The sequence below is a fragment of the Saprolegnia parasitica genome (genome assembly GCF_000151545.1).
Source record: "Saprolegnia parasitica CBS 223.65 unplaced genomic scaffold supercont2.9, whole genome shotgun sequence".
Classification (NCBI taxonomy): Eukaryota; Oomycota; class Saprolegniomycetes; order Saprolegniales; family Saprolegniaceae; genus Saprolegnia; species Saprolegnia parasitica.
In genome coordinates this window covers 32,128-50,916 of record NW_012156403.1, presented here as the reverse complement: position 1 = coordinate 50,916, position 18,789 = coordinate 32,128, and the positions used below count along the sequence as shown (strand labels likewise).

The window sequence follows — 18,789 nt, the reverse complement described above, 5'->3', positions numbered from 1 at the left end:
CACCTTTCACCGCAATCACTTGACCGATCCGTTCGCATGCGCTCAGATCCCGATCGCGCGGTTGTGCTGAGGCAGAGACGCTACCGAGGCTGCCATCGCTTGCTACGTTGATCGTGTGGAGCGATGGAACCATGCGCCGCAGCAGCTGCATTGCTCGCTGCGGTCGGTATGCGTTCTCGTGCATAGAGAGCTCGCTAGCGACCTCGGTGAAGCAAAGCCATGTCACCCAACGCACGAGTCTGCACTGTCACGTGCACGACTTCTACTCCTGTCTCGTCCAGGACCTGGTCTCTTTTGAGTTCAAGTGGCTGCTGCATCAAGCGTCATGCATCGCTACACGATTTACGTCTTGCGAGTCCGCAATAACGCTCGCAGAATCTTGGGCGGAGGCGCTGGCCATGCCACTCATGATGCCGTTTTTAAGGGCACTAAATTCGGCATACAACTCACATGCCGTATTTAAAACCTGTTAGATTTTATATCGTGGGATTGCATCGCATTCCACAGGATTAAGCCGCCCATCATGAAGCGCAATCGCTGGAGCAGCGACGACGAGGACGACGAGAGCGACCGCCGGGCAGGAAGCAGGCGCCAGACCGAGGTCGACGTCAAGGAGCCCAAGGCCAGCGTCGTGGCGCCAGCGGCCGACGCTGTAACGCCGGACGCTGGTCCGCGGGCGACCAAGGGCCGGCCGCGCTGCCGGGGCGTCGACAACTACGCGCGCATCGGCAAGATCGACGAAGGTACGTACGGCGTCGTGTCCAAGGCGCGGGACAAGGCGACAGGCGACATCGTGGCGCTCAAGCAGGTCAAGATGACCGTGGACATGTGCCGGGAAGGCTTTCCGGTGACAGCGCTGCGGGAAACCAACATCCTCCTCGCACTGAACCACCCGAACATCGTGCGCATGCGCGAGATGGTGGTCGGGTCGACACCCGACAAGATCTACATGGTCATGGACTACGCGACCAAGGACTTGAAGCACGTGCTTGAGAAGAAGAAGGCCGAGAACCACCCGTTCCTGCAGTCCGAGATCAAGACGCTTCTGCGCCAGCTCCTCTCGGCCATGGCCTACATGCACGGCAAGTGGTACATCCACCGCGACCTCAAGAGCAGCAACTTGCTCTACGACGACGGCGTCCTCAAGGTATGCGACTTTGGCATGGCGAGAAAGTACGGATCGCCGATCCGCAACTACACGCTGCTTGTCGTGACGTTGTGGTACCGCGCGCCAGAGCTCCTCCTTGGCACGTCATCGTACTCGACCGCCGTGGACATGTGGTCCGTCGGGTGCATCTTCGCAGAGCTCGTTCTGATGAAGCCGCTCCTCATGGGGCGCGGCGAGATTGACCAGCTCGACCAAATATTTAAGCTCCTCGGGCCGCCCACCGAAGACAACTGGCCGGGTGTTACGAGTCTCCCCAACGTCGCCAACGTCAAGTGGAAGGGTCCGAAGCGGTCGGTACTGCGCGAGAAGTTCCCGGTCGCGAGCCTCACCTACGGTCAGAGCGCGCTCTCGAACGCCGGGTTTGATTTGATGCAGCGGCTCTTGACGCTCGACCCAAAACAGCGCATCTCGGCCGCCGATGCGCTCCAGCACGAGTACTTTCGCGAAGCACCGGCGTGCAAGCCTGTCGAGCTCATGCCCACGTTCCCTTAGTGCAATAAGAAATGCAAAGATATTGCGCCCGACCTCGACGTGTACTGCGACTTGGCACCTTGTGACTGCGGATTGCTTGGCAAGGCAACGCAAAACCATTCCGTCGAGTTTCTATTTGTAAACAAACATCTACGCTTCGTCGTAGCTGCTCAAGTCGCCGCACGCCAAGAACGAGATGAGCTCGGGGTCGCGCTGCATTTCGCCCGGCTGGCCGTACTGCGGCAGAAGCGGCGACGTCATCACGGGCGTGTAGCCCGGCGGCAACCGGAAGCCGCGGCACACAACAAAGTGCTCGTTGCTGGACGCGCGACTCGACTGCGGCTTGGCGCACGTCACCTCGGCGAAGAAGAGGCTGAGCTGCGCCGCGAGGAACTCGTAGTGCTTGCAGCGGAAGATCTTGGCGACGAAGCTGCCGCCCGGTGCGAGCACGAACGTCGTAATGTTGAGCGCCGCGAGAAGGAGCTCCGACTGGACGTATTCGTCAATGTCATGGACACCCGTGACGTCCGGCGCACCGTCGCACACGACGATCTCGGCCCTACACACATGGCGCGCTGAGACTGCCGTGCATGGATAGATCGATACTTTTGCCCGTGAAAGTACGCGATGATCTGCTCCGCGGTCTTGGTCGACGTGATGTCGCCCTGGATGGTGGCGACGCCGGGAATCGGCGCCATCTCTTGCAAGTCCACCGACACGACGCGGATCTGCGTCTGCTCGGCCGCGTCCGAGTGCGAGATGGTCTCGATGTTCGGGATCGACCGGTTTTCATAGAGCTTCCGGCTCAGCACCTGGCTCCAGCTGCCAGGTGCGGCGCACAAGTCGACGGCGCGCTCCACGTCTGGAAGCATAAGAGAGACGTTGCACGAGGAGGCAGACAAAGTACGCACTCTGGAAGAGGTTGAACTGGTCGTCGAGCTGCATGAGCTTGAAGGCCGAGCGGGCGCGGAAGCCGACCTCCTTGGCCTTGCGGTAGAAGATGTCCTACGAGCCATGAGCGCGGCGACGCCAAGCGCAGCCACGTACGCGGTTGTCTGCCGAGGTCTTGCCCATCGTCGCCGAGTCGTGACCAATTGTTGGGATTTTCCAAGCTGCGTTTCGCGGCCTCGGATTGGCCAATAGACTTCTGGACAGTGACTGAACCCACGCAACTTGTAAGAATGACGGTGCGAGGGCGCGATAGCGTCAAGTTGGGTTTTTATAGATATACCAATGCATCCTCTTTCCATCCACCTCGGCCTTGGCTCGGCAAGCGGCTCGTCTGCCAACCCAAGCGATGCGAAGACAAAGACCAGTAGTACATGGATGGCATGGGCACAACACGAGGTAAAATTGGATTCATCGCGTTAAAAGCGGCGCCTAGGAGCGTTTTACTGCGAGACGAGGCCGAGGACGCCGCCGGGCGTGAGCGGCTCGACGGACGCCTTGCCCATGGCGGGCACGAGCTCGTTCGAGTAGACCGTGTGCTGGTCGACGTCGTTCTCGAGCACGTGGAGGTACTTGCAGAAGTCGCCGACCTTGTCCCAGTCGCGCTCGACGTTGAGGAGCGTGCGCGAAAAGTACGGCAGCGTGCGCTGGTAGATCTTCTCGTAGACGTCGCTGCCCGTCTCGACGCGCGCCGTGGCCTTCTTGCCGTCGACCTCGACCTCGACGTTGACCATGCGCTTGGTGCTGCGGAGGCGCGGGTTCATGATGCACATGTCCTCCCACGCGACGTCCGGGTACTCGATCACAATGTCCATGGCGCGGCGCGTCGCGCGCATGAAGGCCGCGACCGTGTCCTTGTTGTTCTGGAAGTACGCGTCGCTCGCGACAAACATGACGGAGCAGAAGCAGCAGCAGCCGAGACCGTTGCACTCGTCGATGCGCAGCATGCCAGCGGGCTCGCCCGTGAGCTCTTCAAGCTCGAGGCGCTGGAAGTTGGTGAAGCCGATGCCCGTGTCGATGACGCCGCGCATGATGGCGTCCGTCACGTTCATGCCGACGCGCACGGTCGTGTAGCTGTCGGGCGCGAGGCCGGCCTGCTTGGCCAAGTCGTCGATCATGATCTTGCCAAAGTGGCCAATGTAGCCGACGCGCTTGCCGACGATGTCGGTGAACTTGGTGATGCCGAGGCTGGCCTTGAAGATGAGGCCCGTCGGCGGCTCGTCGAGAAGCGCGCCCATGGACGTGATGTTGATGCCACGGTCCTTGGCGGCGAGGATGTGGATCATCGCCTTGAGACCCATGTCGGCGGCGCCCGAGCCGACAATCTCGGTCACGTCACTCGGGTTGGTCGTCTCCATGATGGCGAGGTCGATGCCTTCTTCTTCGTAAAAGCCGCGCTTCTTGGCGACGAAGATCGGCGTGTGGTACGGGTTGGCGTACCAGTTGAGAAGGAACGTGGTCTTCTTGAGCGGAGCGCTGGGGGCCATGGTCCTGCAACACACAACACATCACTGCGGTTAGCCCACACCACGCGGTACGAACAGTACGTACGTCGTGGGTTGGATCTGTGGGCGAGCACACATACATATTAGCTCTCACTCTTCAAGTACACAGCAGTCCCTCCGCCGGTGCGAACCGGATCAGGTAGAAAGGGTATAATCTCAGCCCTGGAATGGTCGCCATACCCCCTAAGGTAACCTTAGGGGGACGACACTCCAGAAGCACCCCTCGCTGGTTTAATCAACAAAATCACCTTCTCTTAAAGCCGCTGTCCCTCCGCCGGTACGAACCGGATCAGGTGTAAAGGGTATGATCTCAGCCCTGGAGTGATCGCCATAGTCATGCTGCGTTAGCATGGGACGACACTCCGCAGGCACCCCCCGCAGCTCAAAGTCTATGTCTCTCGCTACCCTTCCTACGGCATCGCATGCATGACGGTACCTTGTGCAGCTTGGAGCAAATTCAAAAGTGCATCCCACTCAAAAAATCGAAGGGACGCTTCGCGACCCGATTGGTTCGTCGATTTACGGACTGGCCAATCGGCGGGCGATTTGTGCCTTGGCCACCCAATGTGAGGTGGTGCGCGACTGACGCACGTAGTGACTAGTGGATATTTTAATTCACCCATGTCCCTTTCAGCTTGCTAAATGTAAGGAGCGCGTGGTACGCTTTTTTAAAAAGCCAAAGATTCGCGCCGAACGTTCAACACGGCTCGCCTAACCCTGACCAGTACAAACCGGTTTAATCAAACGGTTCTGTGAACCGGATCGGTGCCTGAAACCGATCGCGGCCCATCGCGCGATGTTTGTCTGGATCAAGTACGGCTTTGGTACACGTGCTGCGCAGAAAGGCCTTTCTATCAGAAGTGAGTGGCGTAGACGACATGCCGCTCAAGATGTTCAACACGAACGTCACGTGCGACATCCTCCTCGGCTTTGTCAAGGCCTCGTTCAGCAAGGACGTCGACGACCTCTGCCGGCAAAAGTCGGTCAAAATCGGCATCGACATCGAAGGCATCAAGAAGGAGCGCGAAGCCCGCAGCTACGGCCTTGTCGACGCCTCCGAGAAGACGCCCGCCGAGCTCGAAGGTATTATTTCGCTGCGCACAAACTGTCCAACCGCGATGACACGTTGCACGTAGAGCTTCAAGCCAAGTACGAAGCGCAACTCGAAGAGCTCATGGCCGTCATGAAGACCGTCAAAGGCAAGCAACCACATTGCTCGAATCGTTCTGTGACTTGACGTTGTAGAGAGTCAAAGCGCCGTTCTCGACATCGCCGACGCCCAAGGCGTTCGCGTCAGAATGAACGAGCGACTTCGCGATCGCGGTCTCGACGTCATCAAGCCGCGCCAGGTCTACGAGCTCGTTCGTGTTGGTGCGTATGAGAACTCTGTCACAGCTCATTGTAGCGTAGGCGAGGCCGAGGCCCATACACCCCTTAAATTTACGCTTCCCTGAGGATATATACTCGATTCTTAGACTGTACTACACTTTGACTAGCGCCAGTAGTTGGCCGAGTCGATAAAGCCGCCGTTGTATTGGTACGTGTCGCTGCTGTTGGCGTTGTTCGGGTTGCCGCTTTGCTGCATTTGGAGCAACGCTGCACGAGCCTCTTCGTAGTTGGACATGGCGCCGCTGTTGTAGCCTGGCTGCGCCGGGTCAATGTACTGGCCATACGAGATCGGCTCTGGGAAAGGCGGGGCCTGTTGCCCTTGGTGTTGTGCCTGTTGTTGCCGCTGGTACATGCCGCCTTGGCTGTTGTTCTGGTCGTAGTGGTGCAGTCCTTCTTGCACAACAAACGACTCGTTCCCCGACATGTCGTACTGCATGAGCTGGTTGTAGTCTTGGTAGTTCTGCATGACCTCGGCGACCTCCGAGAGGCTGCTGCTGGCTTCGTACGTCGCCACGTCTGGCACCTCTGTCTCCGTGAGCTGCTCGTCAGCGGCGTCTTCGCCGTCGCCAGTGATCTCGCCGTCGCCTCCGCCTTCACCACCCACGGCCTCGGATGCGTTGGCATCTGCCGCGGAGCTTGACGCAGCTTTGTTGGCACGCCGCGCTTGCTGCTTTCGTTCTTCGGCCTTCTGCGCCTTCTCGGACTCGATTTGCTTGACCTCGTCAATGTCGATCATTGAGATGCGGTTGCGCTGGCGCTTGAAGCGGCCCGACTCGGCTTGGCGACGGATCTCTGAGCCCATATCTGTCAGCGATCGCTTCGAGAGCCCCGAGTTGATCGCGGACGTTGGCGTGACCGCGGGCTTGGGCGCCTTGGGTGCTGGCGCGCCAGACACCGTCGCGACGGACACTGGTCGCCGGTTCGCCATTACTTGGCGTGAGGCTTGCGACGACACAGCAGGCTTGTCTTCGGCCGTCTTTTTGCTTTCTTCGAGGACTGTAAAGTGATCGTTCGAGGTCTTGAAGCCCTTCGCGACCTTTGGGTGGTCGGCGTTCAAGTACGCGAGGTCGTGGGAGAACCAGTCGTCGATCGCGAGGTCGGCACCGCGGTGCGCATCGACCTTCTCAAGCACCTGCTTGAGCGTCGACGCCATGTAGTCGTTGAAGAAATCGCTCTCGGTGCCGACGGCCGGAAAGAGCATTTTGCGCACGAGCCCGGAGCCAATTTTGACCCATTCGTCCGCGTCCGAGTCGGCAAGAGCCAAAATCTGCTTCAGAAGGTGCATAGGCAGGCCCGCAGAGGTCACGACGCCGCCTGCCAAAGCCTGTGGGTTCAAATGACGCTCGCGCGAGAGGTGCTGGCGCATGAGCTCCTGCTGGGCAACCTGGAGCGCCATGAGGAGGCGGACCTTCGCGCTCGGCTCCATGAGGCTGAAGTGGGGCATGATCTCAGTGAGCTTGGGCGCGTCCAGGAACGCGCCGACGTCCGACGAGCTCCATGCTTGCTCGAGTCGGACCAGGAGTTGCTTCTCCATCGCGCTGTCTGTTTTCGGGCTGGCTCCGGCAAAGCGAGCCGGAGTTCAAACCCGGAGCATTTCCGAAAAGTGCTTTCTCAGCGTCGTCTCAATCACATGGGGTCATTCTATTGGCCAAAATGCTTGGATCGCATCGCCGTCATCTGATTGGCTGCCATCTCCAAACTAGCATGTCTAGACCTGCTGCGCTGTGCACTTGGTCACTGCGTTGGCTTCGCATGGCGTGCAAATGAGACCAAGACATCTCGTGGCATTAGCTCCGTACCAGACTATCGCGACGAGACAGGGACTGCTTGTACGCTTTCGTCTTTGCCAAGAGATGGTTCCAGTTCGGGTTGGCCTTCTGATTGCTCTTTGTAAAGTCGATGATCGCCTTGCGCGCGGCGGCGTTGGTTTCGCCCGACAGCATTGCGTCCAGCACGAGCTCGACGCGCACCATCTTGTCGACGCGCTTGCAAAAGCTGTCGCACACGTCGCCCGCGAGCGTAAAGCAAGCCGCGCACGCACCCTTCAGCTGGTGCTTGGTTGACTTCTTGCGCGGGAAGCGCCGGGCATGCGCCGCCTTGGTGCACTCGAGGCTGAAGGCGCCAGCGAGCTCGTCGTCAACGACGATCGCAATGCGGTCGTCCTTGATGTCGCCAAACTGCATCATCAGCCGCAGGTGCTTGGCCTCGCCGTTGTAAATACCTGGGCACTGCATGCCACCCGCTGAGAGCTCGAGGAGACTCGCCACCGTATTCGTCGACACGTCGCCTTCCAGTTCGCCGAGGTGGCGCAGGTGCACCATGCTCGCTTCATGGCGCCTCCATTTTTTTAGGCCAAACGGATTGTCGCTTGCAATGCGCGCCGGTTGGCCCGCCTTGTCGGCGCAGAGCGCGCACTCGACCCAGAGACCTTGCGAGCACGTGGCGCCGACGGCCGCGCTCTCCACGATCTCGTCGTCCCAGTGCGTTCGCTTCGCCTTGTGGTTGGTACCGGGCCCGACCATGCGTGCTTGTGTAGCAGCCCTGCAAAGTCCCATCGCCATTACACAGCTCCTTTGTATGACGCTGCTTTGGATTGGCTCTGAATGCGTGTTTTGGCCAATCCTATCAGCGCACGACCACGCGTGCGCGGTCGGAAAAGGCGGCCCAGAAAGGTCGGCGCCCAAAACTGGGAGGATTTTCGGCCTGTGGGCAGTTCCAGTCACGTTACTACGCATTCGTGCGCCTCCCTGTTTTGCACCACGCAGTGATGATGTGATCCTCTGGCTTGTCTTCACCAGCCGTCGTACGAGGTCCAATGGACGCGCGTGACCAGAACGCAAGGCGCACGGTCGCGACCTTCTCTGGCGGGTCGAAGCTCGCTGAAGACCACCTGCTGCGCTGGCAATCCACGTCACTCGAACCAGTCAACCGAATCTGGTGTGTAACCTCATCACCCGCCACGCTGCCGGTTGAGTAATCTCGCCTTCTCATTGGGTAATATGCCTTCATCGACGCCGAGCTAAGCCAATCAAACGCACGCGTCCATCGCCAAATCCAATGAGTTCCACGGAGGTTTTCAGCCATACCACGTCTTTTAATGTCAAGATATGGCAGCCTTTAATTCCAAATGATACAAATCACAAGTAAAAGGGTATGAATTCAATAAAACGACGGCATTAAATCTCGGTTGGTCAACACTGTAACATGTCCCCAGCATGAACGTGGCTTCCAACGGCTTCGTCGCCAGCGCCATATCCGATTTCACCTGCTCATGGACATGGTCTGGCCCGCTCCTTCGTCCTCGATGCACCATGTCCTGCGCCGGTCGCACTCGACCAGCGCCTTCGACCTCCTCTCCTGCGGCTCGTCGCTCGTCGACGTCGTGAGCCACGTCAAGCGCCTCCCGGCCGCCCACGCCACCATCTTCAACTCGGTACGCCACGCTGCCATGGGCCCTGGAGGCTTAGCTTCTCGGATGTATGTAGAAAAAGATTGCGCCCCAGGAGATTGTCACGGGCGGCGCGCTGCACCACTCGGCCTGGGTCCAAGTGCTCGGCGTCAACTCGAGCCTCTTGTCGCTGCAGGTAGGAATGGCTGGAAGACGTATCAGTGCGTGACGCCGGCGTGACTAGGGCGCGGACAAGTACGGCGACATGATCCGCGAAACGATGCGCAAGCACAACATTAGCACCGACTACATGGTCCAGAAAGATGAGTTTGAGAGCTCCGTGAGCCAGACGTTTGTGAGCTCGACGGGCGACAAGTGCTCGATCGTGTCGCCTGGCTCCATGATGGAGCTGCCCTCGAACGCCATGAAGCTGTTCTTTTCCGAGCCGATCCAGAAGGCCAAGGCCGTCTCGCTCGAGATCAACCAAGTACCACTGGCCTCGGTGGAGGAGATGCTGGACATCGCGATGGATGCTGGTGCGTGCAATCGACGCACTACGAGAAACACTCATATATGTCATGTAGGCTCGATGCGCTTTCTCGACGTGGCGCTCCTTCCGTCCGTCGCGATCCATGAAGCCGAGCTCGGGGACTGGGAGACCCTCGAGCGCTGCATCGCCAAGAGCACGGTCGTTAAGGCGACGTTGGAAGCTGCGAAAGAGCTCACCAACGACCCGTCCGCGACCGCCGACGAGATTGCGATCCGCATGCGCGAGAAGTTCCAGGTGCCGTTTGTGGCCATCACGGACGGCGCGGCAGGCGCCGTCATCGCGTACAAGCTCGGCGGCGGCAAGAGCTTCTCGGCCGTCATTCCACTGCCGTCGAACCTCTCCTTGACGGACGCTGCGGGTGCCGAAGACGCCTTCTTCGGCGGCCTCATCGCCGGCTTCCATCACTGGGGGATGCCCGACGACACGGACAGCGCCGTGCGCATCGGCAAGCTCGCCGGTGCCACCCGGGCCGCGTGCTGCGAGACCCTCGGCGCGCTCCCGACGGACGAGTCGTTCTTCCGCGTTCAAAAGTTCATTCCGCTGGCGTTCCATCCGGTCCCGAAGCGCCTCTCGGCGGACCAGGAGACGGTGCTGCGCGCAATCGAAGGCCCGAACGCGTCGCTGACGCGCGATATCGACGCGCTCCTGGTAGGCGATAGATTCGTGTCTGCTCGATGACTCATCTCGTCGTAGCACATGCGCCGGCTCTTCACGAACCTCGAGTACGCGGCGCAGTTCCAAGCCTTCGTGTCGCGCATCGTCCAGTGCTGCGAGAACCGCAACCGCGTGTACCTCAGCGGCATCGGCAAGTCGGGCATCGTCGCCCGGCGCTTCGCGTCCACGCTCGCGTCGCTCTCGGTGCCGTCGCAGTGGATCCACGGCAGCGAGTGGACGCACGGCGAGCTCGGCAACTTGTACCCGGGCGACGTAGTCATCCTCATCTCCAACAGCGGCAAGACGCCCGAGCTCCTGCACTTGCCCGACGTCTTTCGCGAGTTTGAGGTCGACGTGCTCTGCCTCGTCGGCAACGAAGACAGCCCACTCTTCAAGGCCAGCGACTTCCCGATCTATACGCCGGCCGAGGATTGGCTCTTTGACAGCGTCCCGACGCGGAGCATTGTGACGCAAGAGTCGGTCTGCAACGCAGTCGCCGAGTCGGTGGTTGCGCTCACCGGCATCAAGCGCTGCACGTTCAAGAAGAACCACCCTGGCGGCAACATTGGCAAGGCGTTCACGCGGACGCGGACGCTCTCGACGTGAATCGACTCCCTATTATAAACTAATTACATTATAGACCAACATGTACAGCCGCACGGACTGGGAAGCAGGGGAGGATGAATAGCGACGCGATGTACGCTTCCGCATCGAGTTGGAGGCATTCAAGCGCAGTGCTTCAGTGCCTCGTCGATCTTTGCCAAGGGAACAAACTCCCTGAATTGTCGGCACCCGCTACAGCGGTGCTCGAGTAGCCGCCAGTAGCTTCCACTGTGGAATGAATCAGAAAGTAGGGATCTCACCGGGACTAGAACCCGGATCTACCTGGTGGTAAACCAGTGTCTATACCGCTAGACTAAAAGATGTCGACTAGATATCTGCCTTCTACCGTGGAAGCCAGGCTGGAAGCCATGGAATTCAGTACTGGATCGTCGTGACGTGGCAGGCTCTGCGAGCAGCAAGCCAATTGACGTTTCGCAGCTGTAAACGAAACCTAAGAATAGTGGGATCTGAGTTGCAAATGCTGCCGGTACCGTCCAAGGCCGTCGTGGACTTTGTGCAAAAGGCGTCGGCGCCGCGCGTTGCGACCGCCGCGCCGCGATCGCCCAATTTGTACCGCGTCATGGTGCCCCACGAGCCGCCGTCGCCACGCCCGAGCATGGACACGTCGATGCTCGCCAAGCTGGCCAAGGTCCAGCTACCCAGCGCATCGAAAGTAAACATGTACACGAGCCAGCTGCACCCGGTGCAGACGCCGCGCATCACTCACTGTCCGTCGAGCCCCCGCACGCGCACGACGCCGCACCCGTCGCCGCGCCAGGACGTCGTGCGAAAAATGGTTGACGATCCTGTCTCGTCCAAGCACGCAGCGCTTCGCCTCGATACGTCGTCGCGCGAGCACTTGGAGATCAAAGCGTGCATGCTGGCGCGCATGTACCACGTCGACATCCACGCGCTCGAGGCCAAGATGGCGGCGCTTCGGCGCGACCAGGACGGACGCCGCGCGACGTTGGCGCTCGGCCAAGAGGCGTGTCGGCGGAAAACGCAGTTCCTCCTCGACCACTACTTTTGCACCGACCCCGCGTAGGTCCACAGCTGCACTTTTTAAAGGTTTAACGCCTGCGGCGTAGTAGCAGCAACAGTGTGCTCTACGACGTTGTGGACGAGTGGGCGCTGCGCCACGAAGCGTCGACGACCGAGATCGAATCTTTCTGGGACGCAGTCAACGCCCACATGGAAGAGTCGTGTACGCTCTCGTCTTGAATGGCAAACCGCATCCACGGAGGTGGTAGATGTCCTCAAGGCGACGGCGGTCTCGGACAACCAGCCCAACCGGATCGCGATCCTCGTCGCCTTGGACTGCTTAAGCAAACTCGCCGACGCGCTGCCAACACACGGCCGCCTCCTTCGCGTGCTCCAACTTGTGCTCGAGCGAGGGCTCTTCGTGCCAAGCACGTCCAGCGACCGCCACCCGTAGGCTGTTGACCGTAGTGTATGCGTCCACCACATCGAGCGTAGGGTGCTGTACTTCGAGCGCGCGCGGCAGCACGAAGCCACGATCGGACACCACGCGCAGAGCCTCGAGGAGCACGAAGCCTACCAAGCCGCGCCGCCAGGACACAAAATCGCGCGCATCATCGCCGGCGTCAGCGTACGCGCGTCTCGTCGCGGGCTTTGGCGTTAACTGTCGGTGGTAGGACGACGACGAGAAGCACCGCCTCATGCTGCACGTCGTGAGCAACCACTTGCCGCAGTCGAAGCTCGGGCTGGCCTACCTGCGCGACGTCGTCCGCAGCTGCGACGGCTTCGACCAAGTCGAGCTCCTGCGTGCGATGGTCGCGTCGCGCTCGAGCTTTCAAGTGCAGGGCTTTCTGCGCGTCTTGTATGCGGCCCAGCCGCGTGCGTTCGTGACCTTCCTCGACGAGCACGACACGACGCTCGACGACGCGCTCGACAGCAGCGACTGCGTCCAGCGGCTTCTCGAGCGCCACAGCACCGCCTTTGCCGCGCTCTTCGCACGGACGCCGTCGCTTTTGAGCAGCATTCTGCGGGTTCGAGCGCGCTGGAAATCCGGTTTTTGATCACGTGTCGGCGTAGGCGTGTCCGCAAAACCAAGTGCTCGAGCAGGTCGTGGACCAGCACCGCACCGCGATCGCCCTGTACCTTGGCCGCAAGCAGGAAGCGCTCCTGTCCGTCTTGATGCTGGCACTCAAAGACAACGTGGTACGACCTTCTGTGCTTTGATGCAAGGAATGATGGCGTCGGTAGCTCGCCCTCGAAGAGTTTCTCGTCAAGACACCGAAAGCCCTACGCGACGTGCTTTTGAACCGACCGACGCTGCTGCCGGGCGTCGTCAAGGCGACGCCAGCGATCCTCTCGGACGTCCTCGTGACTGCCAAAGTGACCTTTGGAAAGGTCGTAACCGAGTCGCCCGTGCATTTGACGCACGTGTGCACGACGCACGCGCCGGCCGTGGCCGCGGTGCTGAGCTCGAACGACTGCCTCGGTGCCATCTTGGCCCACTGCCCCCAGGTAGAGCAAATCGCAGACCGATGTTGATCCGTTGTACTAGGCGCTGAGCGAGTATCTGGAGAAGAGCCCCGAGACGCTGGTGGACGTTGCGCACCGGCAGCCGAGGCTGCTGTCGTCGCTCTTCGCAGCCTTTCCCGACCTGCTCGTGGAGCCGCTGGAGGCGAACCCGACGCTCATCTCGTCGCTCCTCACGACGAACCGACAGCTCATGCAAGCCATTCGGTTCGATGACCTCGACGCGGCGCCCGTTGCGTTCCGAAGAATGGCCTCGAGCGCGGCGCAGACAGGTTGCGAAATGATTCTGGCGGGACATCGCTCACTGTCTCGCAGACCTGGCAGTGCCGTCGGCGACAGTCGCGACCGCCAAGCTCAAGAAGCGGCACAACATACTGAGCAACATCGTCAAGCGCCGACGGCTCGGGGCTGCCATGGAGCGATCGGACGTCCTGCGCGAGATCGCCAAGCTCTATGTGCGCAAAATCCTATGCGACCAGATCGACGACAACTCGGGCCTCGACCGCGTCTCGCTCGCAGAGCTCGTCCAGGACTTTTACATCCAGGAGCTCGGGCTCAAATCGGCGAGTCAAAAGCGCATTGGCAGCCTCGTCGCCGGGGTTAAAAAGGTCGCTTTTGTATCAAGGTATCAATGCATCTCATGTGGTGGTGCTAGATTGAGAAGGACAGCTCGCGCGCCAAGTGGTTTGGGATCCTTCTTGGCGCGACGCCCGAGCTCTACAACGCACAGGCCATCGACGTGTACCTGCACACGCTCACGCTGCTCATGCCAACGCCCGAGATCGAGACTCGCATGGGCGACGGGTCGAAACCCACCTACGTACCGCCAGCACTGATTTGTGTATTTCTTGTACAATGTATGGGTGTGGTAGGTGCCGCTGCACGCCGCCAAGGATCTCGCGCGCAAGATCTTTCCCCCGCATACGCCCGTCGCGTTCATCGGCGACCTCAACGCGCGCGTTGTGGCGCTGCCGTCCATCTGCGAGCGGCCCGTCAAGAAGCGCAACTCCAAGCCGCGCGTGCTGGACCCGCACCACGTCATTCTCAATCTAGACGACGTCATGGACTGCGTCATGAGCGTGTGGTACGACTACCAAGCCCAGTACGTTTCACCATCCGACGACGAGAAGCTGCAAATCGACCATGTAGCGTCGACAGAAACCTCACGCTGCTGTTCACGCAAGCGGACGAAGACGGCAACGGTGTGCTCGCGTACCAAGGTCTGTGCGTGTGCAGACGAGCCATCCGCTAGCAGCATGCGTAGAGTTTGGCGCGATGATCAAAAACGTCGACCCGGCCTGCGACGACCGCACCATCATGCGCATCTTCAACATGTGCGGCGAAGAGAACGACCAGGGCGAGCACGAGATCAAGCCCGTACGTCTTCTCGCAGACGCCTCGTCTTCACGGTGGTTAGGGGGACTTTGCCACCGTCATGCGGACGTACCCGGCACGGCCGCCGCCCGAGAACCCCACTTAGGAGGCGTCGAATCTATACTAACTACTGCGTTCAGAGTGGCGGCAGCGTCATGGAGATGAGCATGACGCGCTCAAAGTCTGAGAAGGTCACCTGTCGCGAAAGAGTTGGCACGTAGTAGTAGTATACACTCCTCGAGTACCTTGCCGTCGCCGTTCGTGTCGGCCTCCCGGAAGAGCTCGTGCACGATGCTGGGGCGCATGTGCGGCACGACCTGGGCGCAGGCGTCTGAGAAGCTCTCAAAGCTAATGTAGCCCTGCGACGCGCAGTCAAAGGCCTTGAACCAGCGGCGCAGCGTCTCAGTAATGTCGATGTTTAGGACGCGGCTCGAGATGACCGAGACAAAGCGGTCGCGTGGCACCTTGACGTCGGGGTACGTGGCTCGGAGCTCCTCGAACATCTGGCAAAGCACGAGCTAATACATGCCATGCGTCGGGCTGCGTTCGTCGTCGTGGGCGCACCTTGGTGGGCGTGCTGCCGAGCAAGGCTGTGATGGCCCACTTGAGCTCGTCCTTGTCCAGGTAGCCTACGTACCGCCATGAGCGCAGGGCCCGGCCAAGCCAGCAGGATGACCCTTCTGACGCTTGTCGCAATGCCGGTAGCACTCGTCGACCGCGGCCAGCGCCGTCGCTGCTTGCATGGCAGGATCGGCAATTAATAGTGTGCACCGCTTCTTGAAATAGTGTTTCTTTTCACCCTAAGCAAAAAACACTATTTCCATCCGATGGGACAAACCGGTTCAAAGACCGGCGGAGCGGATCCGAACCGGACTTTACCGAGCTTGGCATCGTTGGTTGGCAAAAGCAATCGGCAAAAACCCAAGTCGTCACGATGGCCTTCCGTATGCCTGCCGCGATGCGCAAGATGCCCAAGCGCGAGAAGCTCATCGCCGAGATCCCCAAGTGGAACATCTTCCGCGGCGACAAGGTCCGCGGCCTTCCTGCGCCGGCGAAAGCTCACCCGACGTAGGTTGAAGTCGTCGCCGGCCCCACAAGGGTAAGCAGGGCGTCGTCAAGGAGGTTGTCCGCGCCAAGAACAGCCTCATTCTCGAGGACATCAACATGGTATGCTACTGCCTCGAGCAATGACACGAGCCTCACGATGGCCGTGCCATGCTAGCGCCACCGCTACGTCAAGGCCAAGCCCGGCGTCGCCCCGGCCGCATCTACTTGGCCCCTGGCCCGATCCATTACAGCAACGTCAACCTGGTCGACGAGACCATTGGGTACGAGCGCGATGGCTCGCGTGATTGCTTAGAAGCGTCCTGTGTAGCAAGCCCACGCGCATTGCCATCCGGTTTTCGGAGGAAGGCGAGCGTCTTCGCGTGTCGAAGAAGACGGGCACGATCATCCCCAAGCCCGAGGTGCTCAAGGAGCGCCACACCCCCAGAAGAACAGAGACTGGCCCCTTGGACACGGCGCCGGAAGATGTCTTGGAGCGCACCGTCAGCGACGTCGAGCTCACGCGCCTTTAGATCAGTGGCCTCCTTACGCCACGAATGCACCAGGAATAAGACACGAAGTAGTGTGTGTCGTTTCTTCTATTGTCTGTAGCTTTCTACTGCAAGTCGGCCACCTGCTGCGGCGTCGCCACGCCCGAGGCCACATCGCGCAGACGCGCGTACGGCTTGATCGGGTTCATGATGCTCCGGCACGTCGGGTTCTCGCACTGCGGGCAGTTGAGCGGGTAGGCCGGCGAGTGCAGCGTCTCCGAGTCCAAGTGGTCCTTCACAAGGTCCGCCATGGCCTTGGCGAGCAGCGGCTCGTCGTTCAGCGACGGGCTGCGCTTGAAGTGCTCGATGCCGGCCTCGTGGGCTTCCTCGGCGTACTCAATGTCAATCTCAAAAAGCGTCTCAATGTGGTCCGACGTGAACGCGACGGGGACGGCCATGACGTGCCTACGCGTGGTGTGCATGAGTCATCCTGCCCTCGCCTCCAAGCAAGCGCGCACTTGTGGCCCTGGCGGGCGAGGCCCTTGATCACATCGCTCGTGCTCGGGCCCATCCACGGGAGATACCCGACTAGGAAAGGCGTGAGCTCGCATCCCACAAGGGAAAGGAGGTACCCTTGGATTGCCAGCTCAAGATGTGCGCGTTGGGGAGGTTGAGATGCTTCATAACGTGCTCGCTCGTCGACGCGATCTCCTTCGTGTACGAGTCGCCCTTGTACACAACCTTCATCGGCACCGAGTGCGCCGAGAACATGATCACGACCTACCAGCACGACGTGGTGAGGTGCGTTGGAGTCAGAAGAGACTCACCTTCTCGCGGTCTTCGGGCGCAAACTGCTCCAAACCGAGCTTCACGCGCTGGGACAAGGCAGCAATGTAGCCCGGGTGCGTGTTCCAGCTAATAGATCAAGCAGATCAGCATCGAGGCGAACGGTGACGGCTGGCGACTTACCGGTCAATGAGCGACCACTCGAACGTTTCGCCCATGTCGAGGCGCTTGAGCTCACGCCAGAGGTGGTTCATGCTCGAGCCCGTCGTCGTGCACGACCATTGCGGGTACTAGACATGCCTGGTCTCTGCACCGCCTCGCACTGCATGCCGGTCTTACCTGCGAGAAGGCGATCGCACGCTCGGCGCCGTCGTCCTTCATTTGCTTCAGCGCAGCTTCCGTGAGCGGGTTGGCATAGCGGAACATGGCGTAGTGCTTGTGCGGCGCGCTCTCGGGGCGGATCTCATCGAGGATCTTGCACATGGCGTCGCCTTGGTGGTTGGTCCAGCGGCCAATGGGCGACCCGCCGCCGATCGCAGCGTACTGGTCTGCGATCTTGGGCGACCGGCGCTTGGAGATGACGTCCGAGAGGATGCTCTGGAAGGGCCCGAGCGGGATGATCTCCGGGTCCGAGAAGAGGTTCTTGAGGAAGGACGGGACCTCCGGAAGGGTCGCGGGCCCGCCCATGTTGAGCATCGCGATCGCCGTGCGCACCTTGGGCTTCGCCATCGTGTTCGTTTGCAGTTGTGCGGCCAAGCTTGCGGATCCGGATACAGTAGCACGAAGGTTGATGAAGTCGAAATCCAGTGCGTACGTCAAGACGCGCACCTTCCACCTCGCAGTCGAAAAGCATGCAGCAAAACCGGTAGCTGTGGCTTGTAGTAGTATCAGTCGCATGTAATAATCGCAGCCATAGGCGCCGATACCAATGCCCAAAGGTAAGAGTCCGCAAACTCAACCATCATGACTGGGGTACGCCATGACGATGGATGCAACAGCAACAGCCAAGGGAATTCCTTCGCATGCAGCTGAGAATCAGCCAAGGATCAGCCATGCTGTGAAAGGCAGCATGTGCTTTCGCAGCTCGCCACGCATGCTGCTAAAGCGCGTCGGCTCAAGGTCTACTCCACCCGTCACGTCCCGACGACGAGGCCACTTGATGTGTTGCCGCCAAGTCTTTTTGGTGCAGTCTCAGAGGCCTCCGTCTAGAGTACAGTAGTAAAATGGCCCGCGGATTCTTTCTTGCCCGCACAGAATGCAGGTGCGACGGACCAAGATGCTGGCGGAAGCCATCGCAAGCCTGTTGCTACCACGGAGCAGCTAGTCGCGCCGCCAGCGCATGGCTCCCGCTCGTAATCCGACGACGCCGATGACGGGATCCCATTGGCGGGCGCATCGCGGCCACCCACGCGGAGCAAGCGACAGGGGCGGCGCCGATGGCGGCCACACATTCGGGCCAATCGGCGCGCATCCCGACCCCTCGTTGCGGTCGTTGGCCAATCATCGCGCGCGCATTTTCACCAGTCATTTGGTGCGTGGGGCGGGCGTATCCGGACCATCGCATACAAACCGCAGCTCTCGGCTCGTGTATCCGTACTCTTGCAGCCAATCACCTCGCGCGGGCCAAACTATTGGTTCTGCGGTTCCGGCGGCCTCCATCCCCGAAGAAGTCATTCTCCATTTTGCAGACCCTCCAAGATGCCCAAGGAAAAGATCCACATCTCGCTCGTCGTCATCGGCCACGTCGATGCCGGTAAGTCGACGACCACCGGTCACTTGATCTACAAGTGCGGCGGTATCGACAAGCGTACGATCGAGAAGTTCGAGAAGGAAGCCCTCGAGCTCGGCAAGTCGTCGTTCAAGTACGCCTGGGTCCTTGACAACCTCAAGGCCGAGCGCGAGCGTGGTATCAC

At 60.2% G+C, this 18,789-nt stretch overlaps 10 protein-coding genes and 1 pseudogene across 11 annotated transcripts; 5 read left to right on the top strand and 6 right to left on the bottom strand.

The window, feature by feature from the left end:
* Window positions 1-512: 512 nt before the first annotated feature.
* SPRG_03459 (cmgc/cdk/pitslre protein kinase) lies at window positions 513-1,692 on the top strand. Its single transcript, XM_012342051.1, has one exon. The coding sequence runs from the start codon at window positions 524-526 to the stop codon at window positions 1,658-1,660; it is 1,137 nt and encodes a 378-aa protein (XP_012197441.1). The 5' UTR covers window positions 513-523; the 3' UTR covers window positions 1,661-1,692.
* Window positions 1,693-1,789: 97 nt separating this feature from the next.
* Window positions 1,790-2,713, bottom strand: SPRG_03458 (hypothetical protein; the record flags this gene model as incomplete). The annotated part of the gene is made up of 4 exons (XM_012342050.1): window positions 1,790-2,198; window positions 2,246-2,501; window positions 2,551-2,644; window positions 2,687-2,713. 4 exons carry the CDS (start codon window positions 2,711-2,713, stop codon window positions 1,790-1,792), a joined length of 786 nt encoding a protein of 261 aa, XP_012197440.1.
* A 281-nt stretch (window positions 2,714-2,994) lies between these two features.
* Window positions 2,995-4,136, bottom strand: SPRG_03457 (hypothetical protein). Its single transcript, XM_012342049.1, has one exon. It carries the CDS (start codon window positions 4,072-4,074, stop codon window positions 3,031-3,033), a length of 1,044 nt encoding a protein of 347 aa, XP_012197439.1. The 5' UTR covers window positions 4,075-4,136; the 3' UTR covers window positions 2,995-3,030.
* Window positions 4,137-4,860: 724 nt separating this feature from the next.
* SPRG_03456 (hypothetical protein) lies at window positions 4,861-5,637 on the top strand. The gene is made up of 5 exons (XM_012342048.1): window positions 4,861-4,916; window positions 4,966-5,175; window positions 5,229-5,291; window positions 5,338-5,463; window positions 5,503-5,637. Exons 1-5 carry the CDS (start codon window positions 4,889-4,891, stop codon window positions 5,544-5,546), a joined length of 471 nt encoding a protein of 156 aa, XP_012197438.1. The 5' UTR covers window positions 4,861-4,888; the 3' UTR covers window positions 5,547-5,637.
* Window positions 5,503-7,032, bottom strand: SPRG_03455 (hypothetical protein). Its single transcript, XM_012342047.1, has one exon. It carries the CDS (start codon window positions 7,013-7,015, stop codon window positions 5,585-5,587), a length of 1,431 nt encoding a protein of 476 aa, XP_012197437.1. The 5' UTR covers window positions 7,016-7,032; the 3' UTR covers window positions 5,503-5,584.
* Window positions 7,033-7,245: 213 nt separating this feature from the next.
* On the bottom strand, window positions 7,246-8,403 carry SPRG_03454 (hypothetical protein). Its single transcript, XM_012342046.1, has one exon. It carries the CDS (start codon window positions 8,214-8,216, stop codon window positions 7,269-7,271), a length of 948 nt encoding a protein of 315 aa, XP_012197436.1. The 5' UTR covers window positions 8,217-8,403; the 3' UTR covers window positions 7,246-7,268.
* A 349-nt stretch (window positions 8,404-8,752) lies between these two features.
* On the top strand, window positions 8,753-10,679 carry SPRG_03453 (hypothetical protein; the record flags this gene model as incomplete). Its single annotated transcript, XM_012342045.1, has 5 exons — window positions 8,753-8,914; window positions 8,967-9,065; window positions 9,114-9,405; window positions 9,454-10,067; window positions 10,113-10,679. The coding sequence occupies 5 exons, from the start codon at window positions 8,753-8,755 to the stop codon at window positions 10,677-10,679; spliced, it is 1,734 nt and encodes a 577-aa protein (XP_012197435.1).
* A 466-nt stretch (window positions 10,680-11,145) lies between these two features.
* Window positions 11,146-14,433, top strand: SPRG_03452 (hypothetical protein; the record flags this gene model as incomplete). Its single annotated transcript, XM_012342044.1, has 12 exons — window positions 11,146-11,717; window positions 11,765-11,880; window positions 11,927-12,107; window positions 12,153-12,285; window positions 12,332-12,685; window positions 12,732-12,857; window positions 12,903-13,166; window positions 13,207-13,453; window positions 13,497-13,789; window positions 13,837-14,001; window positions 14,054-14,283; window positions 14,331-14,433. The coding sequence occupies exons 1-12, from the start codon at window positions 11,155-11,157 to the stop codon at window positions 14,431-14,433; spliced, it is 2,775 nt and encodes a 924-aa protein (XP_012197434.1). The 5' UTR covers window positions 11,146-11,154.
* Window positions 14,434-14,666: 233 nt separating this feature from the next.
* Window positions 14,667-15,298, bottom strand: SPRG_03451 (hypothetical protein; the record flags this gene model as incomplete). Its single annotated transcript, XM_012342043.1, has 4 exons — window positions 14,667-14,751; window positions 14,801-15,073; window positions 15,120-15,184; window positions 15,232-15,298. 4 exons carry the CDS (start codon window positions 15,296-15,298, stop codon window positions 14,692-14,694), a joined length of 465 nt encoding a protein of 154 aa, XP_012197433.1. The 3' UTR covers window positions 14,667-14,691.
* A 191-nt stretch (window positions 15,299-15,489) lies between these two features.
* On the top strand, window positions 15,490-16,132 carry SPRG_03450 (hypothetical protein; annotated as a pseudogene; the record flags this gene model as incomplete). The annotated part of the gene is made up of 4 exons: window positions 15,490-15,585; window positions 15,628-15,722; window positions 15,778-15,883; window positions 15,931-16,132.
* A 56-nt stretch (window positions 16,133-16,188) lies between these two features.
* SPRG_03449 (ferrochelatase) lies at window positions 16,189-17,676 on the bottom strand. Its single transcript, XM_012342042.1, has 6 exons — window positions 17,216-17,676; window positions 17,060-17,166; window positions 16,918-17,005; window positions 16,723-16,870; window positions 16,609-16,678; window positions 16,189-16,555 (listed from the first exon to the last, which is right to left on the bottom strand). The coding sequence occupies exons 1-6, from the start codon at window positions 17,603-17,605 to the stop codon at window positions 16,216-16,218; spliced, it is 1,143 nt and encodes a 380-aa protein (XP_012197432.1). The 5' UTR covers window positions 17,606-17,676; the 3' UTR covers window positions 16,189-16,215.
* Window positions 17,677-18,789: the final 1,113 nt, after the last annotated feature.

Coding starts and splice junctions, on each gene's coding strand:
- SPRG_03459 (XM_012342051.1), top strand. CDS start 524: ATGAAGCGCAATCGCTGGAGCAGCGACGACGAGGACGACGAGAGCGAC.
- SPRG_03457 (XM_012342049.1), bottom strand. CDS start 4,074: ATGGCCCCCAGCGCTCCGCTCAAGAAGACCACGTTCCTTCTCAACTGG.
- SPRG_03456 (XM_012342048.1), top strand. CDS start 4,889: ATGTTTGTCTGGATCAAGTACGGCTTTG. Junction 5,292..5,337: donor CGTCATGAAGACCGTCAAAG/GCAAGCAACCAC, acceptor TTGACGTTGTAG/AGAGTCAAAGCGCCGTTCTC. Junction 5,464..5,502: donor CTACGAGCTCGTTCGTGTTG/GTGCGTATGAGA, acceptor ATTGTAGCGTAG/GCGAGGCCGAGGCCCATACA.
- SPRG_03455 (XM_012342047.1), bottom strand. CDS start 7,015: ATGGAGAAGCAACTCCTGGTCCGACTCGAGCAAGCATGGAGCTCGTCG.
- SPRG_03454 (XM_012342046.1), bottom strand. CDS start 8,216: ATGCGTAGTAACGTGACTGGAACTGCCCACAGGCCGAAAATCCTCCCA.
- SPRG_03449 (XM_012342042.1), bottom strand. CDS start 17,605: ATGGCGAAGCCCAAGGTGCGCACGGCGATCGCGATGCTCAACATGGGC. Junction 17,167..17,215: donor GTGCGATCGCCTTCTCGCAG/GTAAGACCGGCA, acceptor AGGCATGTCTAG/TACCCGCAATGGTCGTGCAC. Junction 16,556..16,608: donor CTCGCCCGCCAGGGCCACAA/GTGCGCGCTTGC, acceptor CACCACGCGTAG/GCACGTCATGGCCGTCCCCG.